Here is a 17,821-nt window from a genome sequence, read left to right as displayed (position 1 = left end):
GAAAAGGTGTCAAAGGAAGGGGATACTGTGTCTCACCCGTCAGTGTCCTACTCTCGCTCCTCAAGAACCCCCCCCCAGGTGATCCTTCCTCGCTGGTCCACCCCCAGGAACTGGATCCAATAGCGATGGCTGTGTCCTGGCCAGCTGGATAATGGATCCTCAAGATTTAGACAGGGACGTTCAGGTTTCTCACACACAACGCAACCTTATTCTATTCTGTGAATGTAGCATATATAATTCCACCAAGTAGCATACATTAAGCGATAAAAACATTTCCATTTAGAAGTTATTAGATGGAAACCAATGAGGACTAGAAGGTGGAATAATCTGGGAGATGAGATATTGGTAAATCAGAGTAACCATGAGAGGGAGTTGAGCTGTGAAATGGAAACATGTTTGCAGTGTTGACCAAATCCTTTCCCAGAAGGAAATTACAAATGTACAGTAAAATAATACAGTGTTTGAAATCAGCAGTATATTCTTTACAAGACCAGTACACTGTTGTCAAGTTAGAAGCAAATCTAGAAATTTGTTTAGGAGTAAGGCAAGCTCTATTCAAAATAACAAAAGGCAGTTTGAGTTAGATTTGTGGCTTTACATATCTTAAAAACTTGAAGTAGCACCTTTTCCAATATGGTATTAGTATATTGGCAAGAGAGACCACTAATCCATCCAATTTCGACTTTTTGGTTAGCAATTGACATGTTGGAATCAGCGATCAAGGCTCTTGTTAAACCATAGACCAACCTTGTCACGGTCAGAAATGCCAGAAGTGATGGAAAGTAGGCTTAACCATGCGATTTTAAGGAAGTTCAAGTTAGGGAAAGTCTTTAAGCCAAACTAGGCATTCATGTTCAGAACCTCTAAAAGTTGGAAAGGAGATAACCAGTTCAATTCATTCTTTCTTTAAGCATAAAACAAATTGTTTCAAAACAAAGGCTTTTTGGTATGATTTAAAGTCTGGGAATTTACCACCTCCGAAGTTCTTCAGCAGTTTAAGTTTTTTAAGAGCAATTTTCTGTGTCTTATTGTTCCATAGAGATTTGAGGTGGATAGACCCAATCTTGTTATTAAAAGCTTTGGGGAAGGACATGGGAATCGTTGATAACACATACAAATGATAGGGGCAAACCATCACTTTAATAGTGTCAAGCCTGCCCAACAGATTAGGATCAAGAGAGACAGTTTAGTAACCATATGTTCAATAGTTGATATCACAGAATCTGCATTTAGTTTCAATCAGTATGGAATATTTGCAGCTACAATAATTCCAAGTTATTTGATGCTAGTAGTACATAACGACATCCTAAAAGTATCCATGCTGTCAGAAATCAAGTTGCTATCAAGAGGGAGGATTTCAGATTTGTCAAGATTTAATGTATAAACATCTGAAAATGTATGAATAGATGTGAGCAAATTAGGTATAGATGATTGAGGATTAGAAACATAAAGCAGGATGTCATCTGCATAAGCAGACAGTTTAACAGTTGTAGAAATAATATGAATGCCTGAAATGTTATCCCTGATTCTCATACGTTCAAGGGCTAAAACAAATGAAAGTGGAGATAGCAGGCATCCTTGTCTAGTTCCCCTTAGAATTGGGAAAGAGGAGGTTAGAGTCTCATTGATGAAAATATTAGAGGATGGCGAGGCATACAAGATCTTTAAGGGTAATGGTCTTTAATGGCAGTTGGCAAAGCAGCAGACAGACATCCACAAGACACAAAACACCCAATCCGCTCCCCGTTCCCAGATGGATCACGATAAAGCAACCTTCGATGGACACAAAATATTATGTATCAGGGTATCTCCAGCCTGTTCTACATGGTTATCATAATATGGCGTACAAACATCAGCTAGATTCTTTTGCCTTGGTGAGTAAACTTTGCAACATACAGCCGACATATTCAGATACATTTTAGCAAGTCAACATTTTCTACTATGACTACAGTTCTCACAGGGCCCAGGGAGTACCTGGCCCACCTAATGTTGCTCATTCTGCATGCTGAAGCCGTCTTGCCGGGCAAGGCGTAGCGCTAACACTTGCTTGCGTGTGCCAAGCAAGAAGCACGTAATAAGCAGGTAGACTGTGAAGCAGGGCTTCTTCTCTCAGTGTACCTTGCATTCATTCAGTTAAGGCAGAGCAACATAGGGTTAGGCTATTTTTCTTTGAGGCGGCACAGCACTATTTAAGATGGCATACATGAGTATATGCTAAGCTCTGTGAGTAAAGCATAGTAGACATTTAATTAAATAGCAGTATATGTGTAATTTTCCCAACACATTGGAAATATCACTGTCTATATAGATGTAACTCACACTACCCTTATGGGTTCAGGAGGCAAACAGAGAGAGGGTGGGAATAGAGAATGTGCACATAAAACGCTTACCACTGTGTTGGCAAGCAGAGAAGAAAATACAGAGGAGTAGGAGAAGCGCTGGATCCTACTGCTGATAGCAGCAAGGTCGATCCACAGCCCATGGCCGAGGTAAATGGAATAAAGATGGTGGACTGGTCTTTTAAAGGCACTGCCCACTATGGAGGCAAATAAAATATAAGTCAATCAGGAGAGTACAGATAAACCAAGTCAGATGACTGACAAGCTGTGGGAAGTTCCTTGTAGATGCAGGGCCTGTCGGATAACAGGACAATAGTAGTCCAACCATTGTTCGGAAGAAGTGGGAGAAGAAATACGTTTGTGGTGCAAGGGCAAGGAAGTTATCCGAAAATAAGCTCTAAGAAAATGTACACCTTAGCGACAGGTTCCCAGGCCATGAGTGAGTGTCTTTACTGTGAGTAGGAAAGTGAGATGGGTTGGGGATGACAGGATTAGGCCCCTCTGACATGGAGATGAAGGGAGGCCGTACCAAGCACCTATAGACCGTCCTAGGCCACCTCCTTTCTAGATGCCACTGCAGGCAAGTCTGGAACTTCACCTGAATGGTCTGCAAAATCTGAGAAGAGCTATACCCGGGAGGACTGAGAAGCCGAACCCACTGGAGGTCACGAGGACAACCAATGGAACATGGTTGCACTAGGAGACTGTGAGTGACACTGGGGAGAGACCCAAAAAAAATACTGTTTTGTAACAATTACTTTTGAGGCAGCGTCAGAAAAGGAAAAGACTTGTTAACCAATTCCGATTGTTGAAATTACTTGCAACCAAAACTGGGTGGACGGAGAAATGCCACTGGCTCCTCCAGGAGCCTATTGCCAGAAGGAAAGCCTGCAGTTAGTCCCAGGGAGCCATACAAACACTCAAAGTCTAGACTCAGAATCACCCAGGAAGCAGAGCCTGTCAGCTATTGTGATGAATCTAGCGGGTTCATGCCTGAAAACCCGGTATGGGCCTCCTCTCACATGGACCGGAGAAGGCAGCTGCTACCTGATCCCGCACCTGGGGGTGGTATTTCGTGGAAGGATCCTGTGGTGTGGGACTCATGCCAGGGAAAAATGGTGAAACCCTTAAACCTCGACCCCCCCCCACTCTCCCTAAAATTGTGATGGCTTACTGTAAAACAGAACATATTGTTAATACCACAAAGGACTTCAAGGGGCGGAATGCCCATGTTACTGGGACGAGGAATATGGGCTCAGAGATAGCAAAGATTCAAAGTGCAACTAATCTGAATGAGCGGTCTAGTTGCTACAAAGGAAAACAGCTGAGCGGGGCATATAAATGGAAAAATGAAATGCAGCTGAGAGAAGAAGGTGGGAATGGCATGGCTGTGGTAGACCAGTGTGCAGAGGTTGCCGTTAGCGTAGAAGCAAGCCCAGCTGATGCTGATGCGAATCAGGAGAGCAGAGGACTGTGCAGAGTGTTCGCAGCGGGAAGCAGCATCAAAAGAGGGAACCCCACTGACAGGGAGACGCGCTCCCATTCAGGCGGGTGTTATTCTGTAGTGAGCAGCAAAGTGGAGAAATGCTGAAGCTTCAGAAGCAGAAGGAGTGGTACACTGAAGCAAGACGGACATTGCCAGGAGTGTGGGCAGACCACGAGTGGTCCGCCGCCTCTGGTAATTAAGCAGAGGAGACGCTGAGTCAATCCGATAAGTTGGCCTGAACACATAGTTGACCCCGGGGCTCTCCAAAAATACTATGTAGTTATAAAAGACAATTTTGAATACCAAACCAAGAAAGTAACATTACGGCAAGCCAGGCATAATTCCTCTTGTATGGAATCCCAAATAGAGGAAACCTATAACCACAACCTATAAGCCAAGAGCCTGTATAGAAGCAGCATATGAGAAACAACGGCGTCATTCCTTTCTTTTGTGGGACACAATTTAGGGGAAACGTACAACCCACATTACCCACAGCCAAGAGGCTGTACAGAAGCCACAAAGAAGCAACAAGGGCAACAATTGTTCAATTCTCTTCTCATGTGATATTGGTGTGGAGAGTGTGAGGAACAAACATTTCCACTGTGAACAATTGTAGAAGTAGGATTTTTGTCCTGGTAGTTGAGTAAACCAGGAAAGGGGTCTATAGGGGTTAGTGCTGGCAGGCGAGTGGACCAGGAAAGAAGAAGATAATGTGAAGCATTATATTGGTGGCAAAAAGGTGTTGCAGAAAGAAAGTGTAATCTCAATAATCATTTCTTTACAAACTGTTGCTTTGCAAGAAGACTTTTGCTATCCTGACATAAGTTTTCAGTTGGAAGAAAAGTGTGATATGTCGATAGTAGCAGTATGTCCTGAAGAGAATATTTTTCTTAAGTCATAAACTGCTGTTGGTGGGAAAAGCATTGGTCTTGAGAAAAAGGACATCATGGAAGATTTTAAATACTTAAAAGTGGAAGAAGGGTGTTATGGAAAGACAGTTGTCTTAACCAAAAGGAAAGCTGGAAGAATAACAAGTACTTTGTTTTTGGAAACAAGTGTTCATGAAAATACATTTTTCATCACACAAGACAAAGTCCTATTGGGAGACAAGGAACGTTTGTGTTGGGTTAAAAAAAGGAACTTGTTGAATCAGAACTAGTCGTTGAGTGTTCCTGCATTGAGCCAGTGGAAGGGAACCCAACTCTGGCGCCACAAGGAATGTTAGTTGAAAACCATATGTTTGATATTTTGCCCTGGGGTGTTAAATTGAAGATTGCCAATTATTCCTTATATTACTTTGTTGTTTGTATTAGTGTGAGGGTAAGCGACTTTAGGACACTAGTCATTTTTCTTTAGTTTAGTTTGCCAGTTAGGGACATTCTCGTTAGTTTAGGGAAAGATAGTTTATCTCATCCTTTATTGTTTTATAAAATGACAAATTCTGAAAAACCTGTACCTTTGTGTCCACCTCACATTTCTGAGCCATCAGTGTCCTGACCAGAGCCTTCACCCTGTCCTAGAGAAGAGTGAGAAGGGAACGGGTAGGGAGAGGGAGCCTACCAAACCTGTGATTAGCGTACTCCTTTATTTCTGTACCACAGAGGGAGTTCTTTATCATACGCTGACATCTTTTTTGTGTGAATCCCTAGTAAAATCCTTTTTTTCTAACTAATAAGCATTTGTCTGGGCATGTAAAGCAGATGGAAGTCTTTACAGACCAGTGCGGCCCCTATCGTGCCCAGAACAGAAACACTCATACGGAACATGCCTGTTTGTATTCATTATTTGCATTTCTCCACTCCTAAACATGATTTGCTTATTACGTAAATGCTTTCCACTGCAGTGGTATAGAAGATCGACAATGAAATACATCATTAGGTATGTTACATAGGTGTGGTGGTATAACTTTATGTGTGTTTGGGCAATTGCTCTCCCCTACATTGCACATTTTACATTGTTAAGGGTGCATTGTGGCTAACATTGTAATCAGCAATGCTAGACTCGGTGTCTATTTGAATGTCTTTATCCTTTACTTCTTTAGTCTTCTCCTGAAATGCATGAGGCCAGCAATGCTTCATAGGTATTATTATTATATTTATTGAGGCCGGATCTAGCTGCATGAAGCAATGGAGCGCTTTACAATCATAGTGTCTTGGGGCAGTAGATTCCATGGTCATGGCACGATTACTGCGAATCTTCTGTCCTTTCTTTGGAATATTGTTTTTGGCTCTGTGAGTATGGTATTGTCTGCTGATCCTAGATGTCATGCAAGGCGGTGTCTTTTCACTTACTTCTACGCTTTGGAAGCATTACAAAACTTAATATAGGGTTTTGGGGGGATTGGGTCTCTTAGGTATTGAGCTACATGTATCTTTTTGATGCAAATATCCGTCTGCCTGCAGCATACTGTTCCCTTTGTGATGAATGCCCAGAAAGACCTGTCACCTGAAATGGACCCCTAGACTTAACGTGAGTGGAGGGCTGTAAACACTTTACCATCATTTTTTATTCTCTGCATGCTTGGCCGCACCTACCTGTCTTCCCAACCTGATCTACATGCTCTCCATTGAACTTCTGTACTGCCTTTACCACTAGCCTTACACTTTGACACTCGCTAACTCTTGAACTTAGGTTGCTGCACCTATTGTTACCGCATATTGCTATGGTCCGCCATGATCAATGACCTGTGTGCTGCCCGTGATTATAGTCTATAGACCTAAGCCATCTGCAGCCATTTATAGGATCCTGCTACGGTGCTGCTGGCCTGCTATGCATACTCTCCAAGCCGCACTAGGTCAGCCCTCTCTGGGGTTATCACTTAATTGACCCTGCCGCAGCAACCCTATTTGTGTTGTGCCCTAAGGTCGCCTACAGACCATTCCAATTGTGTTGTGCCTTAAGGTCGCTTACAGACCATTCCAATTGTGTTGTGCCTTAAGGTCGCTTACAGACCATTCAATTGTAGGTTAAAATTGCATTTAGTGATATGTTTCTAGTCGCTAAAATGGAACTTAGAACTTAACTATGTTTTTAGTCGCATTTTACAATGGCATACCTTTAGTTTAAAGCTGAATCTAGCTGTGCCTTGATTCGCATTCCGCAACTCCCTATCTTCAGGTTAATAGCGAAAGCTAAATCTAACTGTGCGGCTAACTAGCTGACGTAGTCAGCTAGCATGTACTCTCCAAAACCAAACAAACCAAGTATCATTGCACTAGATAGGACAGCTAAGTTACCCCTCTACGCTGCCTCCCTCATCATATTAGTGATATTATCACTCCCCTACCTTACCATGCCTATTTCTCAACAAACCATTGGACCTTTAGCAAACCAGTATCAAGATGATACTACCACATACAGGCCCTGTAGTACCACAGACAGAAACCTCAAACTTCGTGCTCGCCTACCAAAATTGTACGAACTACCAGCAAAGCAAATTGAACAAATCAACTTCCTAAAAATGAACATACAGCCGAAAACCACTGCAGAACACACTAGGAAAGCTCTTATCCCTAAAAGACCCACACAAAAATGCTCCAAACCTACCATTATAACTAGCACCATGCTCACTAAACATCACATCAAAGGCCAGTACAAGGCCCTGTTTTGCCCCTGTTTAGCGCATGTGAGCGCAACACCCAATCTACATTCCCTCCAAAGATTCTGCTGCATCGGAGAATCCAGTACAGAGCCTAGACTGTTCCTTGAAGGAGATAGAAGGTCTCCTGACGGACCCTATAGAAAGAGACTATTCTAACCGTGGGACAGCCTCCGCTATGCCGAGGAGGAAGCAGTACTCCCTACTTGCACGTTCTGGACTCAACCCATTGTGAGTAAAGCATGACACCCTCAGTTGCTTAGTCTACCCTACGATCCACATGTGAATGTCTAGTGATTACTGCTAGTATATACACACAAACTTGGTGTATTTACTCTTGCTAACTATTTGTTAATCATGTGCATCAGGCTATTGCTACTATTCTCATGCAACATATCGCGCCACGCCTACTAGTGTCGCTGCAATCATGTTGTGCCCTTTGGTCGCTCATTGACCACAGTAAGTGTGTTGTGCCCTTTGGTCGCTCATTGACCACAGTAATTGTGTTGTGCCCTTTGGTCGCTCATTGACCACAGTAAGTGTGTTGTGCCCTTTGGTCGCTCATAGACTATAGCAATTGTGTTGCCCATGGCCATATATTCACCACACTGCCATCTGTACGAGCCCTATGATTACTGCAACTTAACACTATGTGCCTGACCTCATTCTCTAGATAACAACATAGCAGACTTAGCAGTTACTCTGCCTGCACTATACCATAACTAAAACTCTAGCCACCTATCCAGATACAGAACGTTTACACATTACACAATGCTCCTTATACTATCCTATCTAGTATACCTGGCCTCCTCACTTGCCTCACTCGCCCCATGGGAACATCTCACTATGTCGCCTCTTATAGCAACTACAATACAACAATCCACTACACAATATAACATAGATGACAGAAACCTAAGATTACGAGCAAGACTACCCAGAATCTTTGATCCGCTCATCAAATACGAAACTAACACCACTCGAGAACCTACTCGCAAACCATTCACCCATAACCACGTTAAGCACAATAACTACCAAACTAACAAAGAAACATTTGCCACTCCCAATGCTGCAAAAAATACTACTACACATCTTAACCGCACACCTAAACTCAAAGGAGCCTTAATAAACGCTAGATCCTTAGTCGCCCACGCCATAGAAATATCTGAAGTTATCCTGACAGAAGACTACGATTTCCTAGCCATTACAGAAACTTGGCTGCATGAGGCATCAGGCCCAGCACTATCCCTAGCCGTGCCCAATAATTATACTATCCTCAGATCGGATAGGTGCGGAGCTCGAGGTGGAGGACTAGCCATCATCGTCAAAACTAAACTCCAGATGAGACTCACCCCCTCACCAACCATTGAATCTTGTGAGATAATGTCCACCAAGACACCTACAGCCAACTCACAAACCCTTAACCTTCACTTGATATACAGACCTCCAGGTCCAATCAAGAATTTCATAGAAGACTTAACTACCATCCTATCAGAAAACCTTAAAGATACTACTCAATCAATATTACTAGGCGACCTCAATATTGGCTTTAATGATATCAACGACTTACAAGCCACAGCAGCCTCCAACACCCTAACAGAACTGGGTTACACACAAAGAGTTCTTGAGCCCACCCATATCAAAGGGAGAACCCTTGATTGGATTGCTGACCACAACTGCACTATAGCCACTCTCACCATCTCACCCCAAATCTGGTCAGATCACCATCTAATCTCATTCTCCTTGGACACTGCCACCCCCAAACTGCAACAACCGTGTGCACCTCCTGCACTTACCAGAAACAAAAAAAACATGACACTAGACAAACTACTCCCCGGCATCATGCCCACTTTGGACGCTCTACCTGACAACCTTAACCCTAACAGCCTAGTGGAAGAATTTAACAATATCATGAACAAAACTCTCGACAACATCGCACCACTCAAGCTCAGAAACAGCAAGCCAAAGAACCACCTGAACAACTGGTTCACCCCTCTCTTAAAAAATCTGAGATTAGAAAAAAGGAAATGGGAAAATACATGGAAAATTAACCCCAGCCCAGAAAATAAACTGAAATTAGCTAAAATCTCTTCTCATTACAAAAAAGAAATCATCTCAGCTAAACAAGAGACCTACAATAACAGAATCACACAAGCCAAATCAAGTACTAAAGAACTGTTCACTATACTCAGAGAACTGGAAAACCCAATAACACCTCAAGACAACTGTCTTAAAGATAAAAAGTGGTGCTCCGAAATCCAACAAGCCCTCTCTAACAAAGTCCGAAACCTCCAAAAGAAAATAGAACTAAAACGTGAGACCCTAGCACCCAATATATTACCGCCTATCAAGACACTTCCTAACTCCAAACCCACTACGCAATTCCACTTCTCCAAAGTCTCCATACTAGAAGTAGAGAAAGTAATACTCGGTCTAAAACCGTCCAACTGCAAAGGAGACTTATGTCCAGCACAACTCATCAAAGATGCAGCACGAGATCTAGCACCATTTATCACCAAGTTAATTAATGCCTCCTTTACCACAGGCATTATCCCCAGTAACTTAAAAGAGTCCTGGGTGCTCCCACTCTTAAAAAAGGCTACTCTAGACCCCACTATACCCACTAACTATAGACCTATTACTACGGTACCGTTCCTTCTGAAGATACTGGACAAGGTGGCATATATACAAATCCAGAGCTTCCTGGAACAAAACCAACTACTAGGCTCCCGACAATCTGGCTTCCGCCCTCTTCACGGTACAGAAACTGCATTGATTGACCTGAAAGCCCAAATAGACAAAGTAAGAGATTCTGGAAAACCAGCACTCCTCCTGCTACTAGACCTATCGGCCGCTTTTGATTTAGTGGACCATAAAGTCCTATGTAACCACCTAGATTCAGCAGCACACTTCTCCACTGAGGCTATAGCATGGATACAATCCTTCCTCAGCGACCGCACCATGAGGGTTTTCTCACCTATAGCAGCTGCAGACCCCATCCCTATTACCTGCGGTGTGCCACAGGGATCATGCGTTTCACCAACGCTATATAACATATTCACTAAGCCCCTGTTTGATGATCTGGACCATCTGGGTATCAGGTATACCAACTACGCTGACGATACCCAGATCCTCCTCCCACTCACAGGGGTTTACGAAAAAGATCTAGCAATGGTGAACAAAATATACAGCATCGTTCAGGCATGGATGGCAACCCATGGCCTATGCCTGAACGATGATAAAACTGAGCTTCTTATCCTAGGCACCGCACCCCTCATCAAAAAACTAAGCTCAAACTACTCTTCCTTCATCATAGATGGGAACTGCATACAAGTTGCCAAAGAAGTTAAAACATTAGGCATCTACCTTGATTCTACCCTATCATTCTCCAAACAGGTAAACTCCCTAGCTTCCTCGACAGCCTACACATGTAAGCTCATTAGAGCAGGAAAACAATTCCTTTCCCAGCACAGTTGTCTAACATTAGCCAGAGCCCTTATCATCTCTAAACTAGATTATTGTAACGCACTGTACATAGGAGCCACTAAATCTATCATAAACAAAATCCAGATACAGCAAAACAAGGCCCTCCGAGCGGCATTGAACATCCCCAGGAGAGAACACATTACATTAATAAGAAGGAAACACAAATGGCTCTCCACCCATGAGAAAATCAGACTCAAAACTGCATCTCTCACATACAAATCCCTACACAACAAAGCCCCCCAATATCTTAAGGACAGATTCACCAGAACACACCCCACAAGACAAACCAGACTTGCTTACACCAATCGCTTACAAGTACCACGCTTTAAACTGACCACCATAGGCGGAGCTAGCTTCCCAGTCAAAGCTGCTCAATTGTGGAACGAATTACCCACTACTGCGAGGCTAGAACACTCCTTTTCCAAATTCAGGCAAATTGTAATCAACTGGCTAACGACAGCAACTGCTAATTGAACCCATGATAATGCTCACGCCTGTTTGCTACACAGTATCTGCACCATACGATTGTAAACTTGTATTGTAAACTTGCACCTGTAACTGGTAATGTCTGTAACTGGCAATGTCTGTAACTTGTAACTGTAACCTGTAACTTATGCTCTAAGCTGTACATATTCTTACTTTCTGCGCCCTTATACCCCAGGGTCCGGTGCGCACAATAAATTCTAAACAAACAAACAAACACAAAGGTGCACTCATAAATGCTAGGTCACTAGTCGCTCATGCTACAGAAATCTCAGCTATTATTCTCGGACACCACCTAGACTTCCTGTCCATATCAGAATCATGGCTTCACGATGCAGCGGGTCCCGCCCTCTCCTTAGCAGTTCCCGACAATTATACCATCATACAAGCTGACAGACACACCTCCCGAGGCGGGGGTCTAGCCATTATAGCCAAGATCAGTCTTGACTTAAGAGTCTCCACATCCCCCATCACGAAATCTTGTGAATGCCTCTCGGTCAAAATAGCCACCGCCAGTTCCCAAACATTAAACATCGTCCTGCTCTATAGACCTCCTGGTCCAATTGGAACCCTTGTTGAGGACCTCTCCACCACCCTGTCCAACAATTTGAAAAACACCTCCCAAACTATAGTGCTAGGAGACTTCAACCTAGGCTACCACGATATTAAAGACACCCAGTCCACAGCTATTGCTCTGATCCTAAAAGAGCTGGGCTTTGCCCAAAGAGTCACCTGTCCCACTCATAATAAAGGTCGCATCCTCGACTGGATAGCTGATCACAACTGTGGAGTAACCATTACAGACACTGTTCCTCAGATCTGGACGGACCACTTTCTACTACTATTTACAGTAGATACAAACTTAGCCACAGCCAAGTCCACACCTGCCCCTCCTATATCCACGAGGAACAAAAAGCTAATAACCACGGAAAAATTGTTGCCAATCATACTACCCCAACTAAACTCGCTCCCAGCTAACACGGAGCCTGATATGCTAGTTGATCAATTCAATGAAACTATGAACTCAGCCCTTGATCACATAGCACCGCTCAAACTACGGACTAGTAAACCGAAAAAACATCTCAACTCATGGTTCACCCCCCACCTAAAAAATCTCAGGTTAACCAAAAGAAAAATAGAATCCAAATGGAGACTTACTCCTACAGTAGAAAACAAACTAAACCTTGCAAAGATATCATCCCAATACAAAAAAGATATCCTACTAGCCAAACAGGAAACATACAATACCAGAATATCCCAATCTAAATCAAGTGTCAGAGAACTGTTCAGTATCTTGAAAGAGCTGGAAACACCCATCATTCCCCAAGAAAACTGCACCAAGGACAAAAAATGGTGCTCAGACATTCAGTTTGCCCTTACCAACAAAGTATTCAACCTACAAACTAAAATCGCCTCCAAAAAAGCATCTCTCACACCTCAGGATGCTCTAACCCCAGCACCCCTACTTAAATCTAAACAAATAACACGTTTCTGCTTCTCCAAGGTATCTACCATTGAAGTCGAAAAAGTGATCCTGGGACTTAAACCATCCAACTGTAAAGGCGACCAATGCCCTGCCCAATTAATTAAGGATGCTGCGAGAGAAATATCGCCATTCATAACTAAACTCATCAACTCATCCTTCACTACCGGCATTGTACCGAAAAATCTTAAAGAGTCATGGGTCCTGCCACTCCTAAAGAAGCAAACCCTCGATCCTGCCATTCCCACCAATTTTAGGCCTATTACGACTGTGCCCTTTCTTTTAAAAATTTTAGACAAAGTGGCATACATGCAAATACAAAATTTCTTTGAATCCAACCACCTGCTCGGAACCCGCCAATCTGGATTCCGTCCCCAGCATGGAACAGAGACCGCCCTTATCGATCTCAAGGCCCAAATAGATCAATGTAGGGACAATGGCCAAGCAGCCTTACTCCTCTTGCTAGACCTCTCAGCAGCGTTCGATTTAGTCGACCATACAGTCTTATGTAGCCACCTAGACTCTGCTGCTCACTTCTCCAAAGAGGCCATATTATGGATCAAATCCTTCCTGAATAACCGCACCATGAGAGTCTTCTCTCCATCAGCCTCAGCTGACCCGATCCCTATAACGTGCGGTGTACCCCAGGGATCTTGTGTATCACCAACCCTCTATAACATCTTCACAAAGCACGCTCTTTGACGAAATGGATCATCTGGGTATCGCCTACACTAACTATGCAGACGATACCCAGATCCTCCTTCCGCTTTCTGGAGATTACGTCGTGGATCTGGCTTTAGTGAATAAAATCTACAGCATCGTTCAGGCCTGGATGGCCACACACGGCTTATGCCTGAATGACGACAAAACTGAGCTCATAATCCTAGGCACTCCAACATACATAACTAAACTTAACACTGACTATGCCAGCTTCATTATCGATGGGAATAATATCAAAGTAGCAAAGGAAGTCAAGACCCTAGGCTTCTACCTTGACGCCACCTTAAACTTCGGCAAACAAGTCAACTCCCTAGCCTCTTCTACAGCATATACTTGCAAACTCATTAGAGCCAGCAAGCCATTCCTCTCTACAGACAGCTGCATCACGCTTGCCAGTGCCCTTATACTGTCCAAACTGGACTACTGTAATGGTCTCTACATTGGGGCTAACAAACAGACTATCCAAAAAATCCAGGTCCTACAGAATAATGCCCTGAGAGCCGCGATCAAGATCAACAGGAAAGAGCATATATCCTCTATAAGGAGAGAATATAAATGGCTATCCACTCAGGACAAAATCCAACTCAAAATTGCCTCCCTTACTCACAAGTGCCTCAACAACATGGCACCACCCTACCTCATGGACAGGCTACACTTAAGAACCTCACCTAGACCAACAAGAACGGTCAATGCGAATTGCCTTTATGTCCCTCGCTTTAAACGTGCCACTATTGGAGGACATAGCTTCGCAGTCAAAGCAGCACAGCTTTGGAACTCCCTACCACATGATATAAGAGAACCCCAGCCCTTTGCGAAATTCAGGCAGAATTTGACCAAGTGGCTGAGAGCCAAGGACATCTAACTAATCCGACCTGCTTGACCTGACTGTCCCTACTGGCGATCCACCTGCATGCCCCAGCTCTGATACCTCAGTCTGTATTTTACACCATTGTATATTAATGTACGTATTCAACTATTTTATACCATTGTTTATTACTGTATATCACCTCCAGATTGTTAAGTATTCCTGTACCCTTATCACTTCTTGTCTGGACCTAGCTCCAGCCCTGCTCATTCTTGCTTATTGTATACTGTATTATGACCATGCACATGTACCTGTACATATTTTATTTATTGTAGAATGTACTATGATTATGTAGATGTACCTGTAACAAAGTTGAGCATATTCTTGTCTTGTGCGCCCTGATGCTCCAGGGCTTGGCGCGCCTTACAAATAATAAACTAAACTAAACTAAACAAGCACTCAATCCATGCATATGCAGAACGCCAATACCTAGCTGAGTGCCAGGCACGCACCAACATTTAGGGGATGCAGACTATAAGGCAATGGCGTGTACAGCCCTTGACCTCCTGCGCACAGGTCCCCTTTGTGATTAAGAGGATCTGATCGTAATGTATTTTGGCCACAGGATGCCATGAGCAGTTTGCTCATTGCATGTAGCAACCAACGTTCATGAATTACAATTTTAGTGCCTGCTAAGTGTTGTCCCTACGGGGACAGTCAGTGCAATTAGAAAATTATGTGCTATTTTCCATATGCCATTTTCCAGTGGGGCAGAATGATACTGCTCAAGTGCATACCATCTGTCGAGTGCGCTGTTAGCACCTTCACTGACCTGAAAGCATTCCACCCTTCCTCGCTAAGTCTCACATGCCTATGAAAGAAGTGCTCTTTTCAAGCCACTACATGTGTACTGCATTTCTCTTTTGGAAAATGCATAGTCTGCATCTACGGGTCTGTTTCTGACTTTTGACTAATGTAGGCAAGATTTAGAATCCATAAATTCAGCACAAACTGGTAAATTGGCTGCATTGATTATTGCTTGGTGCTTGCCAAGGAGCCAGTATTTGTCCCCAATCACAGCTCTGCTCGAACACTTCATTCCCAATCTACTGCTGTCCACACTGTTGCAAAGCAAAGGTGTTTCAATGTGCACAATTACTGAACCTTTGGTTGCATGAATACATAGATATTGATGTGCAGAGCTGCATTCCGTATATAGTTAAGACTGTACCATTAATGTTGTTTCCAGGTTAGCACTTTTGGAACAGCAAGTAGTGGGAGGAGAACAGGCTAAGAACAAGGACCTGAAGGAGAAACTTAAACGGAGGAAGAAGTATGCAGATGAGCGGAAAAATGAGTTGGTGGCTGCCCTGAAGAACATGGATGAAGAGAGCAGCGACCGGGTTTTGCTAAATGTATATGAGTCCATCCAGGAGGAACTGCAGGTCAAGAGTAAACTGCTGGAGAAGGTGCAGAGAAAGGTAGTTATGGCAGAAAAACAAAGACCACCTCTCAATCTCTCCTTTTGAATATCTACCCTTCTCTGTCTTCCCATCCCTATCTTGCCCCTTCCTCTACCGCTCATCTCACTCATTCTGACCCCTCTCACCTTATGTCTCCCACATCACTGTCTAACTCCATACTTTCTCTAGTCTGACTCTCTCACTTATAACTGTCCTCTCTTTCTAACATCCAGATCATTCACTCTTATACCTCTTGCTCCCTGTATTTTAACATCAGTATCCCTCTCCTCCATTTCTCTGCCTCCCTATCTATTGGTCTCACATCTTTACCCCTGTTTTGCTTTATTTAACTATTCCATAATACATACCCTCACTCATGCTCTCTCATACATTTATATTACTCTCTCCTCATGTTTAACTATCCTCATCTCCTCCGTCTCTCTATGCTCGCTTGCCCCCACCTTTTCTTATCCCATTGTTTCCCAGTATTTCTCTCTACTCCTATTTCCCTTTTTCCCTTGTGCCTTCTTTTTCCCACACTCTTCATTTCAAACCTAATCCCCATTTCTTCTGTCTACCTTAGCAACATCCATCCCACATACCACTCTTTTCATCATTCTTACAGTGCTTTCTTTCTCCCCCTCTAAATATTGCACTCCTCTCTCTCATATCTCCCTTCCTCAAGTTAGCTCACAGCGCTATTTACATTTCTCTCCTCATCTGACTTATCCATCTCTCCATCTGTTCCTCCTGCTTTGTCTCTCCATCTTTCTCATATTTTCTTGACATCTCTCTCACATATTCAATTGTATTCTCACTTCTATGGTATGTACTCCTCGCCTCTGCGCATTTTTCTTTGGACATCATTTCTCGTTTTCATTCTTCCCTCCTTCGCTCCTCATCTTCTCCCCCTGCACTTTATCAATCCTTCCTTTTTCTCATGTGTTTCCCAATTTCCTTCTATCTCTCTTCCGCATTCTCCATTTTGTTACATCCGTCTCCTATAATTTGTTTAGCCAATTTTTATTAAACTTTTGAAAGTATATTGGATTATAAATGTATCGCCTTGAGGTGTGGATCACACATTTAACTGTGCAGTGTCAATTTACAAAGGTAGAGAGGAGGAAATGCACAGCAAGCAATACTGCACAGCAGCTCATTAAACCTTACACTCTCCGGACCTCAATGCTTTCCTATGGAAAATTGGAAAGATACATATGTCCTAAGAGCAGTCTAAGGGTTAATATGTGTATCTAAAAATTGTGCACGTCATCATTGTCCAAAGATAACGTAAAAAACACATGCATCACCAGTACATGCAGATCAGTAAGGCACATTGGTTTAAACATACACATTTCACGAAGATGCCTATGTTGTATACACATTTTATTTATTGGGTTTTTATAATGCGCCTATACACAATGTGTTTCATCTTTTCACAGGCACATCTTTTAATATGGTTAAAAAACATAAGCATCACACGTACAATGATATATTTTTCATGCATCATGTAAAGTACTTCTAATTGTGCCGTGAAATGCACAGATCCATATCTAAATTGTGAATGTTGGGGAAAATTCTCAAAGTTCGAGGTGTGCAAGGAGCCAGTGAGCAGACCGACACCAGAATGGACATGGATCGTAGGAATAGACGAAAAGTGTGAAACCACTTCGGGAAAGTGATAAAGAAATGGGTTGTGTTGGTTCCCAAGTGTCACTGCGCCAATCTATTTGTCCATGTTAGTAATATTTTTCTTCCAAAAACTAGGCACTGTCAGCATCAGGTGGGGGGAAGACTGTAACACCTGCCGGTCTGAAAATGTGTACAAGAAATGAAAGAGTGACCCTCCACATTTCTGCGCTCAATGCCTGTGATCAGTCATTCAAAAAATGATTCTGTTCCTTCTTCGTTTTACTAGAAGTGCTTATTTAATCAAGTAACTTGCTATGAGAAGGTTACAT

The 17,821-nt window shown here is 43.0% G+C and overlaps 1 protein-coding gene across 1 annotated transcript in view; it reads left to right on the top strand.

Moving 5' to 3' along the window:
• Positions 1-17,821, top strand: part of KIF17 (kinesin family member 17) — a 1,103,253-nt gene that overhangs the window by 636,704 nt on the left and 448,728 nt on the right. The window contains exon 10 of the mRNA XM_069610326.1: positions 15,647-15,878. Within this exon, the coding sequence (XP_069466427.1) occupies positions 15,647-15,878 (232 nt within the window). The remainder of the gene's footprint in view (positions 1-15,646; positions 15,879-17,821) is intronic.

This window comes from Ambystoma mexicanum, chromosome 8 (genome assembly GCF_040938575.1).
Source record: "Ambystoma mexicanum isolate Mex_15411 chromosome 8, UKY_AmexF1_1, whole genome shotgun sequence".
NCBI classification, from domain to species: Eukaryota; Metazoa; Chordata; class Amphibia; order Caudata; family Ambystomatidae; genus Ambystoma; species Ambystoma mexicanum.
This window is presented reverse-complemented; position numbering and strand designations above follow the sequence as displayed.